Consider the following 24,694-nt stretch of genomic DNA (forward strand, 5'->3'; position numbering starts at 1 on the left):
CTTGTTTCTTTGTTTGTTAATTTGTTTAATCTTTCTGTATGGGAAATATTTCTTAATATTTTATTTACAAAAGCGATTTTGTAACCTCTTTGTATTAATTTTTCTGTAAATAAGTTTATTCTTTCATTAAAATTGTCAGGATCAGAGGTATTTCTAAGAATTCGTATTCCTTCACCTTTAATAAAGGATTTAAAACAACTTTTAGCGTGGTTAGAATTTTGGTGTAGATATTGGAATTTTTCAGTTGGTTTTGTGAAACATCTAATATCTAAGATATTTTCTTTTTGAAATCTCTGTCCTTTATACGTTTCTAAGTCTAGAAATTTCAAACTTTGTCTGTCAATTTCATAAGTAAATTGCAGTAGGTTGTGGTTTGTGTTTGCTATTTCGAAAAGAAGTTTAACTTCTTCCGTAGTACCTTGAAATAAAATATATCCATCATCCTTCATACGTTTATGAAATAATATTTTGTTTTTGTGTGGAAAGATGTTTAGAATTTTATTTATATGTTGGTATATAGCTATATAAAATAAAAATAAAACGGACGACCTCTGAAGAGAGTTACCTGGAATATAATTCCGAAAGAACTCGAAACATTGTACACGTAGCACGTAATCAATGTAAGGTCGGAAATGTGATCCATACTATAAACGGGTGGATATTGGATCAATATACCTATAATTTAAGGCGAAAAGGCGAAAACGCGAAATCGCGAAAACGCGAAAAGGCGAAATCGCGAAATCGCGAAAACGCGAAAAGGCGAAATCGCGAAAAGGCGAAAACGCGAAATCGCGAAAACGCGAAAACGCGAAATCGCGAAAACGCGAAAAGGCGAAAACGCGAAAAGGCGAAAACGCGAAATCGCGAAGTCGAAAACGCGAAAACGCGAAAACGCGAAGTCGAAAACGCGAAAACGCGAAGTCGAAAACGCGAAATCGGAAAGAAAAAATATTTCGCGTTTTCGCGTTTTCGACTTCGCGTTTTCGCGTTTTCGCGTTTTCGACTTCGCGTTTTCGCGTTTTCGACTTCGCGATTTCGCGTTTTCGCGTTTTCGCCCTATATAATATGATGGGCGAAAACGCGAAAACGCGAAAACGCGAAATGGCCTTAACCGGCCACCATAATAACCAATATTTCAATTGTAATATTTTGTTGTTTCAGAATATTTATTTTTTATATAGTTTTGTTTTACTTGATAAAGTTTTTACTTAGTACACCATGCAAAGAAAAACAAAAACAAACTGGCGAGGTGGCATTTGACCCACTGAAATCATAGCTAAAAATATATCTCTATAGTCTATAGAACAGTGTAGAAATCTTACATATTTTCATACCACTGGTCAACAAGATGGCGCAAGAAAGACCAAGACAGAGAACAAAAAGGAAGAAGTCCTTTACAGATGCGTTAAAACAGAAATATTGTGTGGATGAAAGCTCAGAAAATATGTCGGGATTTGTGATTGAAATTGCATTTCATGGTAAACCAAAGACGAGTGGTTCTGATGCTGAATTAGCTTACTTGCGAAATGTGGTGGGTTTATTTGTCGATCCTTTAAGTAAAAAGAAACTGTTTATTTATTCTTGAATTCATGAAATATCAAAATCTGAGACATCCTGAATCAGCTGATGATAATGAGGGCATTTTGCCAGATATATTGTACAATTTAAATTTTTGAGTAATGTTTATTAATTCTTTACTGAGTCATGTAATTTCTACTTTAATGGAAATAAATAAATGAATCAGTGGTTGTAAATTTATGTCTTAACTCATAAAAGAAGATGTGCTGGAATTTAATAAATTGTAAAACCCTTTGTTCTGAATGAAATGACAGAGTTTGACATGAACAGCTGTCTGATTGTCTGTATCATTGGTCAACGTTGCAGTGTACTTATCTGAATGACAAGTGAAAATTAAATAAAAACTTAAAAAGTTAAAAACCTTAAAAAGTACAGAATGTATATAGCTAGTGGTCCGTGTAACACTTATCAATTCAAAGTTTTAAAAAGTTTTGAAATTTTGGATTTTTGTCGAGCCTGCAACTTTTGTTGCAGAAAGCTCGACATAGGGATAGTGATCCGGTGGCGGCGGCTACGGCGGCGGCGGCGGTGTTAGCTCACTTCTTAAAAGCTATATATTTTAGAAGGTGGAAGACCTGGATGCTTTATATTTTGTATATAGATGCCTCATGTTACGAAGTTTCCGTCAGTCACATGTCCATTGTCCTTGACCTCATTTTCATGGTTCAGTGACCACTTGAAAAAAAAGTTCAGATTTTTTGCAATGTTAAATTCTCTTACTGTAAGTAATAGGATAACTATATTTAGTATGTGCGTACTTTGCAAGGTCCTCATGCCCGTCAGACAGTTTTCACTTGACCTCAACCTCATTTCATGGATCAGTGAACAAGGTTAAGTTTTGGTGGTCAAGTCCATATCTCAGATCCTATAAGCAATAGGTCTAGTATATTCGGTGTATGGAAGGACTGTAAGGTGTACATGTCCAACTGGCAGGTGTCATCTGACCTTGACCTCATTTTCATGGTTCAGTGGTTATAGTTAAGTTTTTATGTTTTGGTCTGTTTTTCTCATACTTTATGCAATAGGTCTACTATATTTGTTGTATGGAATGACTGTAAGGTGTACATTTCTAGCGGGCAGGTGTCATCTGACCTTGACCTCATTTTCATGGTTCAGTGGTTATAGTTAAGTTTTTGTGTTTTGGTCTGTTTTTCTCATACAATGTACTTTATGCAATAGGTTTACTATATTTGTTGTATGGAATGATTGTAAGGTGTACATGTCTAGCGGGCAGATGTCATCTGACCTTGACCTCATTTTCATGGTTCAGTGGTCAAAGTTAAGTTTTTGAGTTTTGGTCTTTTTATCTAATACTACATGTACATGTCATAGGTCAACTATATTTTGTGTATGGAAATATTTTATGATCTATATGTCAGTCGTGCAGGTTTTATTTGACCTTGACCTGGTTTTCAAGGTTCATTGCTCAGTGTTAAGTTTTTGTGTTTTGGTCTATTTTCTTAAACTATAAGCAATAGGTCAACTATATTTGTTGTATGGAAGCATTGTTAGCTGTACATGCCTGCCTGGCATATGGTTCAACTGACCTTGACCTCATTTTCATGGTTCATGTTAAGTCTATGTGACAGTCGTAATAAAGGTTTAGATTTAGGAGTATCAACATAATATCAATGATTAGTAAAGAAGGCGAGACATTTCTGTGTGTGCACTCTTGTTGGAATTTTGATCAAAGTTTTAAAATATCAAAATTTCAAATTGTGTAAAAGTTTTGAAATTTTGAAATTTTAACCAAATTATTAAAATATTAAAATTCTAAATATCATGAATATTGTTTTTAAATTTGATAGTTTAGGATTTTGATCAAACTTCTAAAATATTAAACCTTACGTGCAATTTTGATTATTTCACTTTTTGAAAGTTTGATTTTTTAAACATTTGATTAAAATATCAAAAATTGAAAAGGGGCAAAAAGAGGGATACCTGTTAAAAGCGAAACGAAATAAAAGCGTAACGAAACGAAACAATATGAATTGAAAACATACTGATACTTAAAAGTTAATGTATGAAATAAAAACCACAGACAGACAGTTGTAAGCGGTGAAAAAATGGATGACAAAATAAATATTTCTCAAAAGAAGAGAATTCATTTCAAAACAAGACCTATGGATCTGATATTGGCCATTTTACTTGCTGGTTTTTCTAGAACCCATATTTAAGAAGAAACGGGAGTAACAGTAAAAACTGAACAACTCGTAGTAGGTCAAATAGTATGTTTAGGTTGAGCATGTATATATATTTTCTACTGAACTCTAAGCAATAGAAAGGCTCAATACACAGTGTATTATCTCTTTTGATTTCATTTTTTTCTGTTTTGCTCGACGACTTCTTACTTCTGCAATCATGTTGGCTAAAGAATATATCGTTTAATCTGTTCTTTGTAAGTAGTTGGCCCTAAATATTCAGCTTTGAGCGTTCGCAAAGAAGCCAGTCGATTCAGAAAAGCACTTCGGTCGTAACTTTTAACGTTATGTTTTCATTTTTATCGGTTGTATGACGATCATAATTATATTGCCTTGTATCAATGATTTTAGTTAATATTTTTTTTTTGTACGGTAGGAATACTAAATGCATGGTGTCCCAATTAAGGTTGTGCTAGTCTACAATGTGGGAGGTTTTTGATATATTTATATCTTATTTACGCTGAAATTAAGAGTACTAAGACCAAATATTAGTAGGTTGGAGCCGAGATACTGTTACAAGGTATCTACATAAACTCGTCATAGATGGATACCGGGATATAAATTTTGCCGTTTTTTTGCGCCAGACGCGCGTTTCGTTTACAAAAGACTTATCAGTGACGCTCGATTCAAATCAAGTTAAAAAGGCAAATAAAGTCAAATAAAATTAAAAAGGCCAAATAAATTAAACGTTTAGGCCACACCAATTTAATTCCTTGTTCGACGGACCCGCCCGCACCTATTTTTTTCAAAGTAGAATTTTTTTATTTTTTTTATATTCCCGCTTCCCGCATCCGGAAATGTAATCGTGTCCATTTCCCGCACCGTTTTTTTTTGTAAATATTGTAAACAGATATTTGCACTTGTTTTTATAATCACAATCTAACCTGTATTTATAACGATTTTAAACATATAAGCACCCAAGTACACTGTGTCAATGTCTGTGATAATATTTGATTCAGCATGAAACCCATTTATCCCAAATGGGAGTGCTCCGATATAAATAGAAAACAGAAGAAAATACCTGTACAGAACAAAACATTGGTTTCCTTCCCCCTTACTTACATTTCCTATCAAAATATGTTCGTTGTTAGAAATAAACTTCAAAGAACTTCGGAAAGAAATGCTTTCAACTGCAATATGCTGGCGATACAAAACTATCCATACCCCCTGTATGTTTATGCACCTGTCCTGATTGATTCAGGGGCCTGTCGTTCAGCAGTTAGATATCGTTGGTTGATGTTCATAAATATTATTTGGTATTTTCCCGTTTGTATATAATATATAAATTAGATCGTTGGTTTTCCTGTTCGAATTGTGTACACTTATAATTTTGGGGTCCCTTAGCTTGTTGTTAGGTCTGGGTCACAGCCCTGCCGTACATACTATGACCTGTGTATTTGCTATTATTCCTCAGACAGAGCACATATGGGGTCATTTTACTGTTGTATTAAAAGAAAAAAAGAAATACCAAGGATTTGCATAGTGTTACTATACAAATCCTTTGAAGAACTTAAAAAAATTTACTTAAAAAGAGGAGAAATATATCATATTTTAAACAACATTACTATTCTTAAAGAGGGGTCCACTTATTTTGAATAATATTAAAGTAAATGTGTTAACATGGCTTAAGTCCAGGAATATTACAAAATTCTTGGGCATGTTTTGACCATTTAATACCAGATAGATATATAGTTCTTTGGGAAAATATGAGCTCTTTTGTACTAAAAAGTTTTATTTACAAAAAAATATATTGCAACTTATATTGACCCCTCATAAAAAAGATATTTATAAAATTGAGGGGTTGTTCCCAACCTGATTATGACTTGGATGGAGAATTGTCTCATTATTTGGCACACCTACATACATGTATACCAAATCTAATTATTCAATTATTTATTGGTGAACAGGGAAAAATACTTCATAAATTAAAGAAATGCCAAAGTACAAGTGATAAATCAAGTTTTAATATTGTCAAAACCTACTATTTTATGTTTACAAAAAAAAATATAATCGCTCGCCTTTACTTTTCAAGCTTCGCCTCAAAAATTTGCAAAATAAATATTTTTTTATTAAAATTTTCAAATCGCTCGCTCGCCCCAATTTTTGGAGTCCAAAAATCCGTAGAACAAGAAATTAAATTGGTGTGGCCTTATATCAAACTTATAGCTCTGGTTTTGTAAAAGTTGAAACCATTCATACAATGAATCATATATAAATGTATACCATAAACATTATTTTCAGCATTCATATGAAACTATGTAATATTTTGTTGCCGCTGTACTACATTAAGCGTCCATCTATCTATTTGTAGGTGTCGGCATTTTGAAAATTGAAAATTCTTTTCAAATTAAAGTTTATATCAGCGATATACTTAATAAAATTGTTAGCGCTTCGACAAAACAACAACACCCCACTTTTAAAGTTAAATGGTTGTTCTTTTCTGGACAACGTTTGGACTGGTTATCATATACGTAGCTCCATTATGGGTCCTAAATCAACCACTGTTTTTAAATAGTAAATAAAAGGAAAAGGATTTTTTTTGTATTAAGGGATATTATTGTTACATATTTGCATTTTATTATTTGAACATTTTTAAGTTATCGTACGACAATCGATTTTTAGCAAACTAAAAGAACACAGGTACATCCAGTCAGAATGGGGCGTGTAAAGAGAAGCCACAGTGTCAGCTGCATGATGGATTTTTCCATATTTGGCCATACACCATTGCTCTCAATAACCAGTACAATGTAAAACGCTGAATTTTAAGTAAAGAATTCAACAATGGAACGCTGAAAACTGAAATTTGAAAGTCAAGAAAAATAAGAACCGAAAAAACTTGAAGAGGTGTTTGGCCAAAGTGAAGTTAAAACATATCAAAATCCATCTACATGTATAAGGGCTACTTTGTCCGAGGGAGTTGAATCCTAAGTTTCTTCGTAATTTGTACGTAAACATGGTAACCCTTCCCTAGATTTTCCATCAAACATGATGGAATTTTGTGATGGAACAAATTCCATCATCTTGATGGAGTATTGGAACAGCTTTCCATCAACTTTCCATCAATGATGGAAAATGGTTGATGGAAATTTTTTGATGGAATTTGTGTTCATGATGGTGGAAAACTGATGGCATAATTTCCATCTGATGGATAATTGATGGTATTTTTGCCATCTGATGGATAACTGATGGAACATTTTAACTGATGGAATATTTTCCATTACATGTAATATGCATGGAAACTTGATGGAGAATTGACCATCAGATGGAATTTGAAAATCTTTCCATATATGGCATTTTCTGTGATGTCATAAAACAATATTTGTTCTCTGTCGTCTATAGGTAGTCCAGTTACATGTGTGTATCTTTTAGTTTAGTGTCCCATTGGAATCTCTGTCCTTAAAGTTGAATTAGTTGATGGCAAATTCTGCAAAATAAAAATAAAAGAATCTAGCATATTATAAACATGATAAATTAGAATAAGTTAACATTGTAAAGACATAAAGTAAGGTTATTAGTTACTTGTCATTTGTGGATATGTAAATGTATAATTGTCAGTCATACCACAGATCTCTAATTTTATAGCAAAATTATTTTATTGGAATTAAGTACTAAATAATTTTATAAAACAAATAATGTTTTAAAATGATACAAAATATGATTCCTGTCGTACACAATTGTATGATATGTATATTCACATTTTTTGTGTCATTTAGTCTTTTGTTGATAGTTTACAGTCTCACTGGCAATTATACCATGTATACCACATGTATCTTCTTGATTAATAATTTTTATAAATCTATGGTCTAGTTTTTTTCTCTTGACTCTGAAAAGCTAATAAAACATTTTAAATGTCACTTAACTTTGAACTAAAAGAGCATGCACATATATTCAAAATGGTGGAAATTCTAATACATTGTACTTACCAAAAGATTTAATCCAGAACATGTGTACACACTAATCTTCCTAAATCCAAGAGACAATTATGTCATCAGAAGAATACATCTGCACTATTCAATCCCAGTCAATAGAATTAATAAGAACCTTTTGATCTAAATCCATTGTAAAATTCATAATTTGTTAATGACAGAAGACATCTTTGCTTCTTCAACTTCTGCATGTTCATGAATGCTCAGATTTGAATTTGTTGATTTGTTGAGGTTGTGTAGGGTCTTGTGACAATTTGATTTCTTTGAAATGTGCCCCTAATAAATACTGTTAATTATCTAAATCTTGAATAATTGCTATAAATTATATAAAAAATATGTATTTATAGTTTGTAGTTTATCTTTATGTTATAAGTTACAGATATTGCAGAAGAATGCATAAAAACATGTGCTCTCCTCATTGGGCCTCAAACTCTGTGTTCATTTATGATGTCACATCCTGTACACAAAGGTTAAAGGAAAACAGATTGGCACCTGACACCTGTGATGGAAAAAAATTCTAAGTTTTTTTCCATCAAGAAAAATGACAGAGTCCAAATACCATCCCTCTTTCCATCAAAGAAAATGTTTAAGTCCAATTTCCATCAAAATTCTTTCATTTCCATCCTATTTACCATCAGTTGGAATAAGTGCCATCATATTTACCATCAGGGGTAAAAATGCCATCCAATTTTCCATCAAAGGATAAAAATGCCATCCAATTTTCCATCAGGGGTTAAAGATTCCATCAAATTTTCCATCAAAAGAATGATGATGGAAAAAATATTTCTAATTTCCATCATCCTTTGATGGATATTTTTGGTTTGGGATGGAATTCCATCAAGAACCATCAAATTTCCATCAATTGTCCATCAAGTGTTGATGGAAAATGAAGAAATTGATGGAAGATCTAGCTAGGGAAGGGAAACAACCTATTTTAAATTATCGATTTTTTGTTGCCAGTGACGCATATTTCATGAATGTTCCGAAATAAATTAGCAATAAATACAACAGGGAGAGTGTGCATAATGATGACATAACCTTTCAATCAGTTTCGTGAATTGAGGTCTGAAGCTGGCGTATGACAGTAACTGCTAACTTTATATATAAGTAGTCCTTTGTTAATTTATTATCATTGTCAATTTGATTAGTTTCGTTTGTCTCCTATTCTGACATAGGACTTGTATTTCTTTTTAAAGTGCGTTTTACTGTTCGTATATATTTCTGTGTTTTTCATTCTTTATATTGGCTAGAGGTATAGAGTAGGGTTGTGATCTCACGAAACATGTTTAAGGCAGCAACAATTTGATTTTCTGGGGGGGGGGGGGGGGGGGGGGCTATGGTTTTTTTTGGAAAAAAAAGTTTGTTTCCAGTTTTCGGAGAAAAAAATAATTTGTTTTTGATTCTGAGAAAAAAAAATTGTTTGTTTCCCCCTCAGCTGCCACTATATGTAATGCTAAAATTGAAAGAAAAAAATTGTTTTCGACTTGTCGCGAAAAAAATAGATTGTTTTTCGCCACAGGCGAAAAAAAAAATTTGTCCAGAAAAAAAAACCATAGCCCTCCCCAGAAAATCAAATGGTTGCTGCCTAACCCCGTCGCATTTGTGCGCCTGTCCCAATTCAGGAGCCTCTGTCCTTTTAAGTCTTGTATGATTTTAATTTTAGTTCATTATTATATTTCGAAGTTTAGTATGACGTCTATAATCACTGAACCAGTACACTTTTTATACGACCGCAAAATTTGAAAAATTTTTTGTCGTATATTGCTATCACGTTGGCGTCGTTGTCGTCGTCGTCGTCGTCCGAATACTTTTAGTTTTCGCACTCTAACTTTAGTAAAAGTGAATGGAAATCTATGAAATTTTAACACAAGGTTTATGACCACAAAAGAAAGGTTGGTATTGATTTTGGGAGTTTTGGTCCCAACATTTTAGGAATTAGGGTCCAAAAAGGGCCCAAATAAGCATTTTCTTGGTTTTCGCACTATAACTTTAGTTTAAGTTAATAGAAATCTATGAAATTTTGACACAAGGTTTATGACCACAAAAGAACGGTTGGGATTGATTTTGGGAGTTTTGGTTTCAACAGTTTAGGAATTAGGGGCCAAAAAAGGGCCCAAATAAGCATTATTCTTGGTTTTCGCACAATAACTTTAGTTTAAGTAAATAGAAATCAATGAAATTTAAACACAATGTTAATGACTACAAAAGGAAGGTTGGTATTGATTTTGGGAGTTTAGGTCCCAACAGTTTAGGAATTAGGGGCCAAAAAGGGACCCAAATAAGCATTTTTCTTGGTTTTCGCACCACAACGTTAGTATAAGTAAATAGAAATCTATGAAATTTAAACACAAGGTTTATGACCATAAAAGGAAGGTTGGTATTGATTTTGGGAGTTTTGGTCCCAACAGAATAAGGGGCCCAAAGGGTCCAAAATTAAACTTTGTTTGATTTCATCAAAATTGAATAATTGGGGTTCTTTGATATGGCGAATCTAACTGTCATGACTGTGTATGTAGATTCTTAACTTTTGGTCCCGTTTTCAAATTGGTCTACATTAAGGTCCAAAGGGTCCAAAATTAAACTTAGTTTGATTTTGACAAAAAATGAATCAGTTAGGTTCTTTGATATGCTGAATCTAAAAATGTACTTAGATTCTTGATTATTGGCCCAGTTTTCAAGTTGGTCCAAATCGGGGTCCAAAATTAAACTTTGTTTGATTTCATCAAAAATTGAATAAATGGGGTTCTTTGATATACCAAAACTAACTGTGTATGTAGATTCTTCATTTTTGGTCCTGTCTTCAAATTGGTCTACACTAAAGTCCAAAGGGTCCAAAATTAAACTTAGTCTGATTTTAACAAAAATTGAAATCTTGGGGTTCTTTGATATGCTGAATCCAAAAATGTACTTAGATTTTTTATTATGGGCCCAGTTTTCAAGTTGGTCCAAATCAGGATCTAAAATTATTATATTATTAGTATTGTGCAATAGCAATTAAGTCTTTTCAATTGCACAGTATTGCGCAATGGCAAGAAATATCTAATTGCACAATATTGTGAAATAGCAAATTTTTTTTTAATTAGAGTTATCTTTCTTTGTCCAGAATAGTAAGCAAGAAATATCTAATTGCAAAATATTGTGCAATAGCAAGATTTTTTTTTAATTGGAGTTATCTTTCTTTGTCCAGAATCAACTTAAATCTTTGTTATATACAATATACAATGTATATTCACTTTTTACTACCAACTGATAAATTAAAATAATCTTTACCATTCAGTGATAACAAGCAGTTTTTTTACATCTTAATATTTTATGATGTATTTAAATGAGTAGTTATTGTTGCAAACTCCATTAGAAATTTTAATTGAGATTAGTTTTGGAATAAGGGAAAGGGGGATGTGATTAAAAAAATTGTGTTCAATTTTTCTCATTTGAAATTTCATAAATAAAAAAGAAAATTTCTTCAAACATTTTTTTGAGAGGATTAATATTCAACAGCATAGTGAATTGCTCTAAGAGAAAACAAAAATTTTAAGTTCATTAGAACACATTCATTCTGTGTCAGAAACCTATGCTGTGTCAACTATTTAATCACAATCCAAATTTAGAGCTGAATCCAGCTTGAATGTTGTGTCCATACTTGCCCCAACCGTTCAGGGTTCAACCTCTGCGGTCGTATAAAGCTACGCCCTGCGGAGCATCTGGTTTGTCTAGGGGCCAGCTGAAGCGCACCTAGTACAACGTTCATTGCGACGCTATACATTAAGTATTCCTTCCGTGTTATTTCTTGGAACTGAAATAAATCATAAAAGGCAATTTATTATCGTCATGCAATCGATAAAAAAGAAAACAAAACATTTAAATTTGCATGCAACAGATGCGGTTTTTTGGATTTACCTTCATCAGGAACGTCAAAAAGGCAAATAATACTATTTGGTTTACTGCGAGTTGGTCAGTTTTCACTGTTACTTCTAAATGTTGGGCACTGGGAACACCAAATAGCTCTGAATTATTTATCTCAAACGCTAACCTTATATGAGAGATTTAAATCAACTTATTTATTTCCGGTTTAAATAGGTTTAACAAAGATTTCTTGATAGTTGCACAACCTTAAAATTTCAGGATACTGTTATCCCATGTGATGTCTAATATGTTTTATATTAAAAAAAAAAGGCTTCTTCTTTCCATAATTTATTTTGTAATTAAAAATGATTTGATATATTTCGTGCTATTTATTTATAACTAAGAATGATTGTTATCAGAGTCTTGTTTACATCAGTGTTTACAGGTACCCCTCTTTTCGCCCCTTTACTATTTTTGATATTTTAATCAAAAATTTTAAAAATCAAACTTTCAAAAAGTGAAATAATCAAAATTGCACGTTAGGTTTAGTATTTTAAAAGTTTGATCAAATTCCTAAACTATCAAATTTATAAACGATATTTAGAATTTTAATATTTCAATAATTTGGTTAAAATTTCAAAATTTCAAAACTTTTACACAATTTGAAATTTTGATATTTTAAAACTTTGATCAAATTAATTCCAAAAATCTAAAATTGCAAAACTTTTTAAAACTTTGAATTGATAAGTGTTACACGGACCGCTAGTCTTTATACATTATCTTTTAACAAGATCAGGACAATGGTGGACATTGATAAACAATCAACACAGTGCTCATGGAATACACAAGAAATAAGTGAATTACTATAATTATATATATAGCTTAAGAGCCATGTTATTATTTTTTGCATATTTTCCATGCATTCCCATTTTTATTAAACTTTTCCTTCAAAGTTGTTATACAATTTGGTGTACATTGTGTATTTAATTAGGGCCCCGCCAAAGGCGGGTCGCCCTATAGTGATCAGTCTGTCCGTTCGTCTCTCCGTCCGTCCGTCCGTAACACTTTGTAATAACTTTGTGTCCGCTCCATATCTAGAGAACCATTATGATTTCATACTTTATACTTTACATGTTTATTAACCACCACCAGAGGGCGTGTCATGATGTATGTACAACTTCCTAGGTCAAAGGTCAAGGTCAAAAAACTTTGGTTTCAGTTGACAACCCTGTGTGCTGTGGTGAAGATCGTGTCCGCTCTATATCTTGAGAACCGTTATGATTTCAAAGTTTATACTTGACATGTATATGAACCAACACCAGAGGGTGTGTCATAATTTATGAACGACTGCCTAGGGCAAAGTTCAAGGTCAAAAACTTTGGTTTCAGTTGACAACCCCATGTCCTATGGTAAAGATTGTGTCCGCTCTATATCTTGAGAACCATTATCATTTTAAAGTTTATACCTGAAATGTATATAAACCAACACCAAAGGGTGTGTCATAATTTATGTGCAACTTCCTAGGTCAAAGGTCAAGGTCAAAAACTTTGGTTTCAGTTGACAACCCCGTGTCCTATGGTAAAGATCGTGTCCGCTCTATATCTTGAGAACCGTTATCATTTCAAAGTTTATACTATATAAACCAACACCAAAGGGTGTGTCATAATTTATGTGCAACTTCCTAGGTCAAAGGTCAAGGTCAAAAACTTTGGTTTCAGTTGACAACCCCGTGTCCTATGGTAAAGATCGTGTCCGCTCTATATCTTGAGAACCGTTATCATTTCAAAGTTTATACTTGACATGTTTATAAACCAACACCAAAGGGTGTGTCATAATTTATTTACAACTTCCTAGGTCAAAGGTCAAGGTCAAAAACTTTGATTTCAGTTGACAAACCCATGTCCTATGGTAAAGATACAATTTTTTAATGCACATTATTCACAGCGGGGCCCACAGAGATGGCTCCCATCTCAATGATATCTAGTTTGGTTTTAAGATCAGTAACTACATGAACTAGTCCCCTTCCAAGACTATGTCAGGGTTTGCACTCAACCTGTCGTCTGTCTTTCCATCTGTCAGTCTGGCAATTCAGTTAATCACACCTTTTTTCTTCATGCTTAAACATATTTTTGTTTGGTTCGGGGTATTCTGTTGCAGAGTTATTGTCCACAGACTTAAAATTCACTCCAAATAATCAGTTTTCAACACTTGTTATGTCGTTGTTGTTTTAATTGCATGTTTACAGGAACATATTGGTCAATTAGTGTACGGGAAGACAATAATTCAATATAGCAGTTAACATTGATGAAGATTTTGACAATATATTTAAAGGATTTTCTTTTAAAAGAAATTTCTAGTACACTTGTTTTACAGTTTAACTTAACCATTCAAGTACATCTTGTACATGTACATACATGTACATGTATATATAAAACTTTTTTTTAATTTGAAGTTTTATATGACATTTAACTCTGATGTTTGACAGTACATTAACTTTTGAAAAGGACAGAGATGTGATCATAGACAAGTAAAGGACATAGATCTATGTATGCATGATCTATTAAAATATCTACTTTCTGTGAGTTTGCATCAATTGTAACAGGTTGCATGTATATTGATCACATTGGTGGTTTGTTTTTTTTAAATCCCTCATTTTTCATATGATCAAAATGATATAAATAGAAACATGTGTACAATGTATATAAATAAATGCAAGTCCTTAAGATAGTGACATGTAGTAAGAGACATCAGTGCTGAAGCACATAAACAAATACGGTTAAATTTCATAGATTTATATATGTACAACACGTACAAAGTCTTATTATTGGTATACAATATACATGATATACATGTAGTTGATAGATAATAGATCTGTGTCTTTGTGATAAAAGAATTAAGAACTACAAATGTATATCAAGGATTAAATATGTTTAGGGAAAAGAATGGGATAGATGTATATATATATATATAGTTTATAAGGCCCATTTAAAAAAGACCATTTTCATTTTATTTAGTCAACATTGTATATTCTGCTTATTATTGCCAGGCATAACTACATTACATGTACATGTAGATGTTGGTTCTGTTACTGTAGTTTAAGATGTACATAATATACATTCCACCACTGCAACAAGTGTGTTGCAATATTTCTACACTTGAGACAGCTAAATTGTATATTTAAAGCACAAGGCTTGACAAGCTTTACTTACTATTGAGCATGTTGAGAGTGCAGAAAAATCGTAATACACAAGTTATAGCATGTATAGTCGGAGACAATAATCACAATCATTGACAATAAAATCTACAGTTGTCTAATCTTTCTATTTTGCATATTGGACTGTACATATTATATAAAAAATAAGGCCATGTTGTATGATTGCCAATGAGACAACTACATGTATCCAACAAATTTCAAATGAAGTTAATGTAAGTAATTATAGGCAACTGTACTGCATTCAAGAATGAGAAAAATCATACCATATACTCAACTTTAAAAGACTCTAACATTAAAAATATGAAACAATTAAATTAATAAAACTAGGTTTACTCACTTTTTTTATATTTTTTTCAGATTTTAAATAATAGTGGTGTATGGAAGGCAGGCCTCCCACATGAAGGTCTGAAGTCGTTATGTCCTAATGTTGTGGACTTAGATTTGTCAGACAATTATCTACATGACTGGAGTGATGTGCTGGAACTACTTTCACAGCTACCATGTCTGAAGTTTGTCAACTTTGCTAGAAATCCTTTAAAAGATGAGTGTGTAAGTCACCAGTAGTCTGAATAGAAACTTTTTTTCAAGATTTTGAAGGGATGAAAAGGGGGCGCGTATTATACACAGGACAACTGCTTATTATACACGACTAAATATGGTATGCAAAACTTCTTGCAGGAGTACAGGTACATGTAGCAGGTTAGATTCATGAATCAGTTCAAACAACAGACTTTAAAACTCGTATTTCCTGCCTCACGGCTAAACATGTGTCATTTAGGAGCATACCTGTCAATGACCCGTATTCTGCGGGTGTGACCCTAGATTTTCACAATTCTGAGGGATCACCCGGAACACCCGCCGGGTCATTGAAATAACCCGGGAATTCTGAAAATGACCCGATTTCACCCGTATTTCTTAGCCTTGAGATTGATTTCATAAGTAATATTCCTTTGAAAACCGGTAAATTTGTAATTCTTCCATGAACAGGAAGTTCATCTAGCTATGTAAACTGTCAAATTAAGTGACCCATTAAGTGCATTGCTTCACTTGACAGCTTTGGTGTCAAACACACTGTTAATTAACACCAATTATTTTAGCTTTAGGTCGTAAATAAATTGCACCATTGGTTTACAAACTGAACTAGAGTTACTTCCCCTTATTTGTCACCATTCAAAATTATTCCTTATATTTACGTTTTTTGAGTGAAAAAGATTAAATCATAAAAATATAAAATTCAAATACATATTGAAAAATAACTTTTCATTATTTTTATACCTTTATACAATTTTTTTTTAAAAGTTGAAAATTATTTTTTACATTTATACTTCCTTTAACTGTATTACTATATTTTATCATAGTCTAATTTCCTTGTTAAATGAAAAATATTATGATTAAAGGCTACATAGTCAATAGTCTGAAACATTTAATAATTACATTAAATTCTAGTGTTTGATGATTGTAGTATTTTTCTCAAAAAGTAAAGCACATAAGACTGAGTTACACAAATTTATAAAACTCTTTAAAAGTGCAATGAAATAATATTTAATAAGATTTAAAATGACTTAACAAAGTGAACATGCATTGATGTTTTGGTATCTTTGATATACATTATATTAAAGAAAATGTACCATAAATACTGAAATTCAGCTTGAAAAAGTTCGTACGCGTTTTGACCTGAGATTTGATTCTTCAATGCAGGTCATGACCTGCATTTTCATCGTCACAGGTTGACAGGTATGTAGGAGTTAGAGCAAAGACTGGTCTGTCCTGAATCAGAATAATGTGTCCTAGTAGGGTCACATTTCTCTTGCAAATGGCTGTTATCTTGTGAACTCAAACTTTTTTTTATCCTGCTCAACTTGTTGTTCTACCACAAAGCAGGGTTCATTTTCAAATCACATCGACATGTTCTTCATGATCTTGTCCTATATTTACATGTCATTTACCACAGGGTGTTAAAGAGTAAGAATTTTCCATCTTCTAAACTAGGGCCCTGATTGCCAAGTGGTCTAGGTAATGCAACTACAGGATCACTTGCCTGTTAACACCATATATACACACCATGATATTGGCAAAAATGTTCAAAGTGGCCTTAAAAACCAAGTCCAACAATTAATGGATCTATGTACAAATATAAACAGGATTTAATTAGCACCTTGTACAAAAAATATTGGAAATCAGTGCACATTTATATTCAGGTTAAAATAAATGGCTGTGTTTTTGGCTAATTACCAAAGACATTTTGTACCTTAAGTAATCATGAGCTGGTTTAAATTTGCATGATAACAGAAAAAAGGATCAGTTTTATGTATTTTCCATTTCAATGTAGATAAAAACAGTAGAGTATTCAAAATGAAACATATGTGTATATGAAAGAATCCATGGGAAACATGAACTTTTCTTGATATTATACATTGGCAATTAAATCCTATTGATTATTTTTCAGCAAGCTTTAGAGAAATGGAGCACAAGTTTACCCAGTATAGAGAATCTGGTATTGAATGGTACTATGGTGTCCTGGTCAGATATACTTAACCTGTCCAAGAATCTCCCATCACTTAAAGAACTTCACGTTTGTGCAAATGGTAAATCTTCATATTACAGAGGCCCTTCATGGGGGTGCCCAAGTAATCAAATAATCACAGTCAATATTATCACATAAAAGAAAATAATCAAATAATCAAGAAAACAGTCCTAGATTATCAAATAATCAAGTAATCATAAAATATTTGGTTTGATGATCAAATAATCTCCATAAAAACAGCCACTTAATTTATTACATACTGTGGATTCATTTATTTTCAGTGGATTAAGGAAAACTTGAATTGCATTTTCATGGATATTTAATTTGTGGTTTTGCCAATCTCTGCATACAAAGCCTACAGAAAATTTGCAATTCATTAACATTTAAATTTGTGTTTCACCTGTACCCATGAAAGCAAGGAAAATTGGTATACAACAAATAATAATGAATCCACACTAAGAAAAAAAACCATGAAGAGGCTCATTACAGAGAGATCCTGGAGTCTAATTATACTCTAATATCTTTCACACCCAATTAAGGACATCTTAAGAAAATGTTGAAAATATTGTCTTCGAATTAAAACTTCACATTGATAATTATTATGAATAACCATGGTAACATAACAAGTACAAATGTAACCAACAAATGTTTATTTTGGTCTTTCAAGGGAGACAACTCCAGGTATTTTTGTTTTTGTTTTTATTTTTAACAAAAGCAATTTCCAATTATGTAAAAAAAAAAAAAGAGTCTTTGCATAAAATTATTTCTATCAGTTTCTTGTATATTCCTCCATTAATTGTGGAGCACTACTCAAAGGGTATAGTTTTAGCAACTATGTACACCTTAAAACATAAGGAAACATTTAATTATATATACAAATGACTGAATTTGGTTATAATAATCACTAAATAATAAATATCATATTTAATTCATAGGATTGTCATCATAAAGTTTTAAAAAATATATAATAATGCATATGTGCTGGGGTGTAAGAAAACGTTAAGTAACAACTGCATATATTTACAAATAAGAATTAAAATGGTCTCAAATTAAACTTACTTATAAATTATTCTATGTATATGTGTGTGTTCATATTTCTTACTAGAAGGTCTTAGAGCAAAACATAGAAAGTATAACTTAAAAGAAAAAAACGCTTTAAACATTTTACATGTATTTTTGTAGATTTTGACAAAGTAACCTGTAACAACACTGATGTAGCACAGAATCTGCCTAATTTACACTGTCTCAGGATGAATAATAATAGGATTCAGAGGTATGTTTTAGCTAATTGTCATGTGATAGATATAGATTCCACCACTGGAACAAGTGTGTCACAATATTTCTCTATTCGAGACAGTTCAATTTTAACATTTAAAATGTGAGGCTTGCTGAGCTTTTTAAATGATTAAAATTTAACTGTTGAGAGTGGAGAAATAATGTAATACACAAGGTATAGTGGTGGAATCTGTTTCTCCATTGACTGATCCTTCCTTTTAAAGATTTATAGAAAGTTGTGAACTATATTTGTGAAGTCATTAGTCAAGGTATCCATTTTTATGACGTCACAATAGGAAATTCAGAAGAAACCAAAATAATTTGATGTTATAACTAAATTTTGACCAATCATTTGGGGAGAACAGATGTTTCACTGGTGAAGAGAACACATTTTCTCGCAGCTAATAAGAAATGTGAAAACAGCACAAAAATTGGAGATAAAAAAATAAAACTCAAATACTGCTAAAACACATGAGACAGTGATCAATATTATAGAAAGGAAAATTTCCCCATAACATTTATTTTAAAACAAGAAATTTTTTTAAGAAGTGGGAGTTAAACTCAAGTATTCTATTCTAAAAGGATCTGTTGTATCACTAGTAGTATACAAGAAGATTTATTTATATACACAGTTGTTTATACCATGAACAAGCAATTCAAAAATTAGAATTCCTGGTGGAAAAAGAGTTGGTTGTTGGTCATGTTGATATGGATTATGACTATTTCCAATATGGTTTTGGTCATACCTGTTATCTTTTACTTCATTTGAATGTGTTACATAATATAATGGAAAGTTGAAAGCATAATATGCATGATATATGCATGATATGTGAAGAATAAATTCAACTCTCCATCCATTAGTTACAATATGTAAAACGTAAACCATTATGTATACATTTTTTTCACATTTTCAAAGTATGTTATTACCTCATATTTAAACTATTCACTCTTAAATCCAGTAAAGAATTGGTTTGCTATTCACCTACATCTTTTCTTGCAGTTGGGAAGAGATCTGGAAATTGAGACATTTACCACAGTTACAGTCCCTGATATTGTCAGAGAACCCTCTACAGAATTTGTCTTATGAGCACAAAGATGATGATGTCACTGATTTATGTGTATGTGATCAGAACAAAGATATGAACGGTAATGTTGAAGTCCAAAATGAGATTCAAAACATTGTTAATGATCTTGTTCATGACACATTTATAAGTGTAGCAACAGAAGAAATGCAGATGGGAAGTTTTGAGGACACACTTTATGTTCCAGAGGAGGATGAGGATGTAATAGCGTCATATGACACAGAAACATCACATGACACAGAAAATGATAGTCACATGGGTGGAATGGAACATGACAAGGGAGATAACTCAGAATGTGAAATATTTGATATGTCTATTGATGAAGGCTCTGACAGTCAGGGCATTGTTTGTTCCAGATGTGGAAAATTTAAAAAAGACATTTTAGGAACAAAACCATTCTCCAACTTGTCCAGTTTATGCCTGAGTCAAACAAAATTGGGTGATTGGAAATACATTGAAGCCCTGAGTAGATTTCCATCATTGAAGTCTGTTAGAGTTATGGTAAGAAAAATGTTCTGCATTAATAAAGTGATTGGGAAAATAATGTATACTACAATGTACAATGATCATGATGATGTAAATGCTAATCAAAATATTTTTAGTTTCCAATCATAATCAGTATACAAATTAATTAGGGCCCCGCCAAAGGCGGGTCGCCCTATAGTGATCAGTCTGTCCGTCCGTCCGTAACACTTTGTGTCTGCTCCATATCTAGAGAACCATTATGATTTCATACTTTATACTTTACATGTTTATTAACCACCACCAGAGGGCGTGTCATGATGTATGTACAACTTCCTAGGTCAAAGGTCAAGGTAAAAAAACTTTGGTTTCAGTTGACAACCCTGTGTCCTGTGGTGAAGATCGTGTCCGCTCTATATCTTGAGAACCGTTATGATTTCAAAGTTTATACTTGACATGTATATGAACCAACACCAGAGGGTGTGTCATAATTTATGAACGACTGCCTAGGGCAAAGTTCAAGGTCAAAAACTTTGGTTTCAGTTGACAACCCCATGTCCTATGGTAAAGATCTTGTCCGCTCTATATCTTGAGAACCGTTATCATTTCAAAGTTTATACTTGACATGTTTATAAACCAACACCAAAGGGTGTGTCATAATTTATTTACAACTTCCTAGGTCAAAGGTCAAGGTCAAAAACTTTGATTTCAGTTGACAAACCCATGTCTTATGGTAAAGATACAATTTTTTAATGCACATTATTCACAGCGGGGCCCACAGAGATGGCTCCCATCTCAATGATATCTAGTTCATTTTATTTGATTGATGTTTTTTTATGAAGAGGATTTTTGGTATAAATTTTCAGCAACCCATCAACATAAAAAAAAAAGAAATAAATATTTAGTATTTTTAACATGCACTTTAATTTCTTATCTTTATAGGATATAGATTTGACAACAAAACTAAGTCAAGATGACAGAAGAAAGCTTCAGATAGCAAGGTATTAAGTGTAAATGTCTGTATAACTCTTTTAAATACATGTAGGATTGCTGGATTCTTAATTTATTGCCAGTCATTATATATAGTCTCATGCAAATAAAATTGAAAATGGAAATAGGGAATGTATCAAAGAGACAACAATATGACCAAAGAGCTGAAAACAGTTGAAGAACACCAATGGGTCTTCAATACACTCTGCTAATTTTTACAAAAATCTTCTTCTCTAAAACTACTCTCCATTTAGGAACCAAATTTTGCCACAATCATTCCTGGGTTTATTAAAAAAAAAATATTTTTTATTCTGCTTGCCTAAAATGACATCTAACATGTCTAAGGCTAAAAATAGACAATAGAGGGTACAATGCAAGAACTGTTTATCATCTTGTAAATTGTCATAGATAGAGAAAATCAAATTTTTATCAGAGGTGGACAATGAGCTATTAGTATACAGATATAAATTATAAAAAAAGTTTTGAATACTTTTTTTCATGTACATGTATGTGTTCTTATAATTTAGGAGGAAATTACAGAAGGTCTTTCAAAAAAAGATTGATTTTATAAAATTGAGAATGGAAATGGGGAATGTGCCAAAGAGACAACAACCCGACCATAGAAAAAAAACAACAGCAGAAGGTCACCAACAGGTCTTCAATGTAGCGAGAAATTCCCGCACCCGGAGGCGTCCTTCAACTGGCCCCTAAACAAATATATACTAGTTCAGTGATAATGAACGCCATACTAATTTCCAAATTGTACACAAGAAACTAAAATTAAAATAATACAAGACTAACAAAGGCCAGAGGCTCCTGACTTGGGACAGGCGCAAAAATACGGCGGGGTTAAACATGTTTATGAGATCTCAACCCTCCCCCTATACCTCTAGCCAATGTAGAAAAGTAAACGCATAACAATATGTTGTATTTCTGTAAATATAGACAACGCTATATATAAACTCCCTTTGTTGCTTAAACTGTGCAACTTTTACTGTGAAGTTTTCGTAAAAACATATACATGTATGTGAGGCATATTTTCAACATTTATAAGTCCTGAACTTGTTTAAGCTTAAACATATACTGAAATTCTGTACTACCCCTACCTCCACTTTGTGCCTACTTCAGAATTCAATTTTCACTGCATCACTATGATTTTATACTGGTAACAGTCCCAAGTTATGTCTCTATGTGATGAAACATAGAGATTGAATTATCTATGAATATTATATATATCCCCAATAGCATGAATAGAGACCTGCATGGTTTGAGAAACTGCTGTATTTTCAAAGTGCAACCTTTAACCTTTTAAGATGTGTCATAATCCTTTGTAAAAGACAGCTCCTAACTACATTTGTACTTATTATTCAAAAGCTGTTGTATATACATCATGTATTAACAATTAGTGTATTAATATTTAGTTTAAAATAATAAATATATTTATCACACATTTTGTACTAATATGTACGTTTTTGCATGGCCATTAATAACCAGAACATAAGGTTAGTTAGTTGTCCTTGGGGCCATCATCGATATTAGATCTCAAAAATCCATATCAGCCCTTGAACCTCCATATAAGACCCTGAAAAAATCCGTATCGTGCCCCGGAGTCTCATTTCTGGTAACCTATCAATCTAAAGCACCATCATATTTAAGCCACTGTGATACATATTTTTGAAAAATTACTTCTTCAAATGATTTTTAAAATTTTGTTGAAATTATTAAACATAATAAAATATATATGCCTTCTGTTTTCTCGAAGTAGAAAATATGTGATAAATATAGAATTTCGAATTTCAGGATGTAGGGATTTAAATTTATTTAAATTCGGGACCTCAGGATTTCTTGCTTTTAAGCCCGGATTTCGGGATCAGGACCCTTCCTAAACTATAACAATATTGTCCTATTATTTCAACTTAAAATTAATAGTTATCAAATAAATATCATAAGATGTAGAAATGTTTAAAGTATTATTGTTTATTTGGCGATGATGTTATTCATGATCATTTTAATTTTCGAACGATGTGAACAGCAAAAAAAATATTTCTTAAAAGTTTGTTATCTATTCCAACCAAATTATAATATGATTCTTATATCGTAAAAATTTGCATTTGTGGTTAATTCATCAAACAAACTTCACGAAAATTATGACTAAATAAAAAATAAAACTTCACTGAGAAATTTCGACATATTGTTGTGTCTATTTTCTTTTTTTATATATAAGAATTGCTCGTTAAGTTACTGGACATGTAATAATTTTTGGAAAAATATCGAAGTTTAGTTGAACTGATAGGACATTTCTTTTGGTGGGAAAGGATTTTTATACGACCACAAAAATTTTCATTTTTCGTCGTATATTGCTATCACGTTGGCGTCGTCGTCGTCCGAATACTTTTAGTTTTCACACTCTAACTTTAGTAAAAGTGAATAGAAATCTATGAAATTTTAACACAAGGTTAATAACCACAAAAGGAAGGTTGAGATTGATTTTGGGAGTTTTGGTCCCAAAATTTTAGGAATTAGGGGCCAAAAAGGGCCCAAATAAGCATTTTCTTGGTTTTCGCACTATAACTTTAGTTTAAGTAAATAGAAATCTATGAAATTTTGACACAAGGTTTATGACCACAAAAGGAAGGTTGGGATTGATTTTGGGAGTTTTAGGTCAAACAGTTTAGGAATTAGGGGCCAACAAAGGGCCCAAATAAGCATTATTCTTGGTTTTGGCACAATAACTTTAGTATAAGTAAATAGAAATCAATAAAATTTAAACACAAGGTTTATGACCACAAAAGGAATGTTGGGATTGATTTTGGGAGTTGAGGTCTGAACAGTTTAGGAATTAGGGGCCAAAAAGGGGCCCAAGTAAGCATTATTCTTGGTTTTCGCACCATAACTTAAGTATAAGTAAATAGAAATCTTTGAAATTTAAACACAAGGTTTATGACCATAAAAGGAAGGTTGGGTTTGATTTTGGGAGTTTTGGTCCCAACAGGTTTTTAGGAATAAGGGGCCCAAAGGGTCCAAAATTGAACTTTGTTTGATTTCATCAAAAATTGAATAATTGGGGTTCTTTGATATGCCGGATCTAACTGTGTATGTAGATTCTTAATTTTTGGTCCCGTTTTCCAATTGGTCTACATTAAGGTCCAAAGGGTCCAAAATTAAACTTAGTTTGATTTTAACAAAAATTGAATCCTTGGGGTTCTTTGATATGCTGAATCTCAAAATGTACTTAGATTTTTGATTATTGGCCCAGTTTTCAAGTTGGTCCAAATCGGGGTCCAAAATTAAACTTTGTTTGATTTCATCAAAAATTGAATAATTGGGGTTCTTTGATATGCCAAATCTAACTGTGTATGTAGATTCTTAATTTTTAGTCCCGTTTTCAAATTGGTCTACATTAAATACCAAAGGGTCCAAAATTAAACTAAGTTTGATTTTAATAAAAATTGAATTCTTTGGCTTTTTGATATGCTGAATTTAATCATGTACTTAGATTTTTGATTATGGGCCTAGTTTTCAAGTTGGTTCAAATCAGGATCCAAAATTATTATAGTAAGTATTGTGCAATAGCAAGAAATTTTCAATTGCACTGTATT

At 32.2% G+C, this 24,694-nt stretch overlaps 1 protein-coding gene across 1 annotated transcript in view; it reads left to right on the forward strand.

Moving 5' to 3' along the window:
- Positions 1 to 1,348: 1,348 nt before the first annotated feature.
- LOC139497191 (tubulin-specific chaperone cofactor E-like protein) overlaps positions 1,349 to 24,694 on the forward strand; it is a gene marked incomplete at its 5' end in the record, with an annotated part of 29,975 nt that continues 6,629 nt past the window's right edge. Inside the window, 6 exon segments of the mRNA XM_071285284.1 lie at positions 1,349 to 1,531; positions 15,120 to 15,311; positions 17,209 to 17,347; positions 18,469 to 18,559; positions 19,562 to 20,144; positions 21,048 to 21,106. Coding sequence (XP_071141385.1) covers positions 1,349 to 1,531; positions 15,120 to 15,311; positions 17,209 to 17,347; positions 18,469 to 18,559; positions 19,562 to 20,144; positions 21,048 to 21,106 — 1,247 coding nt within the window.

The sequence above is a fragment of the Mytilus edulis genome, chromosome 12 (genome assembly GCF_963676685.1).
Source record: "Mytilus edulis chromosome 12, xbMytEdul2.2, whole genome shotgun sequence".
Classification (NCBI taxonomy): domain Eukaryota; kingdom Metazoa; phylum Mollusca; class Bivalvia; order Mytilida; family Mytilidae; genus Mytilus; species Mytilus edulis.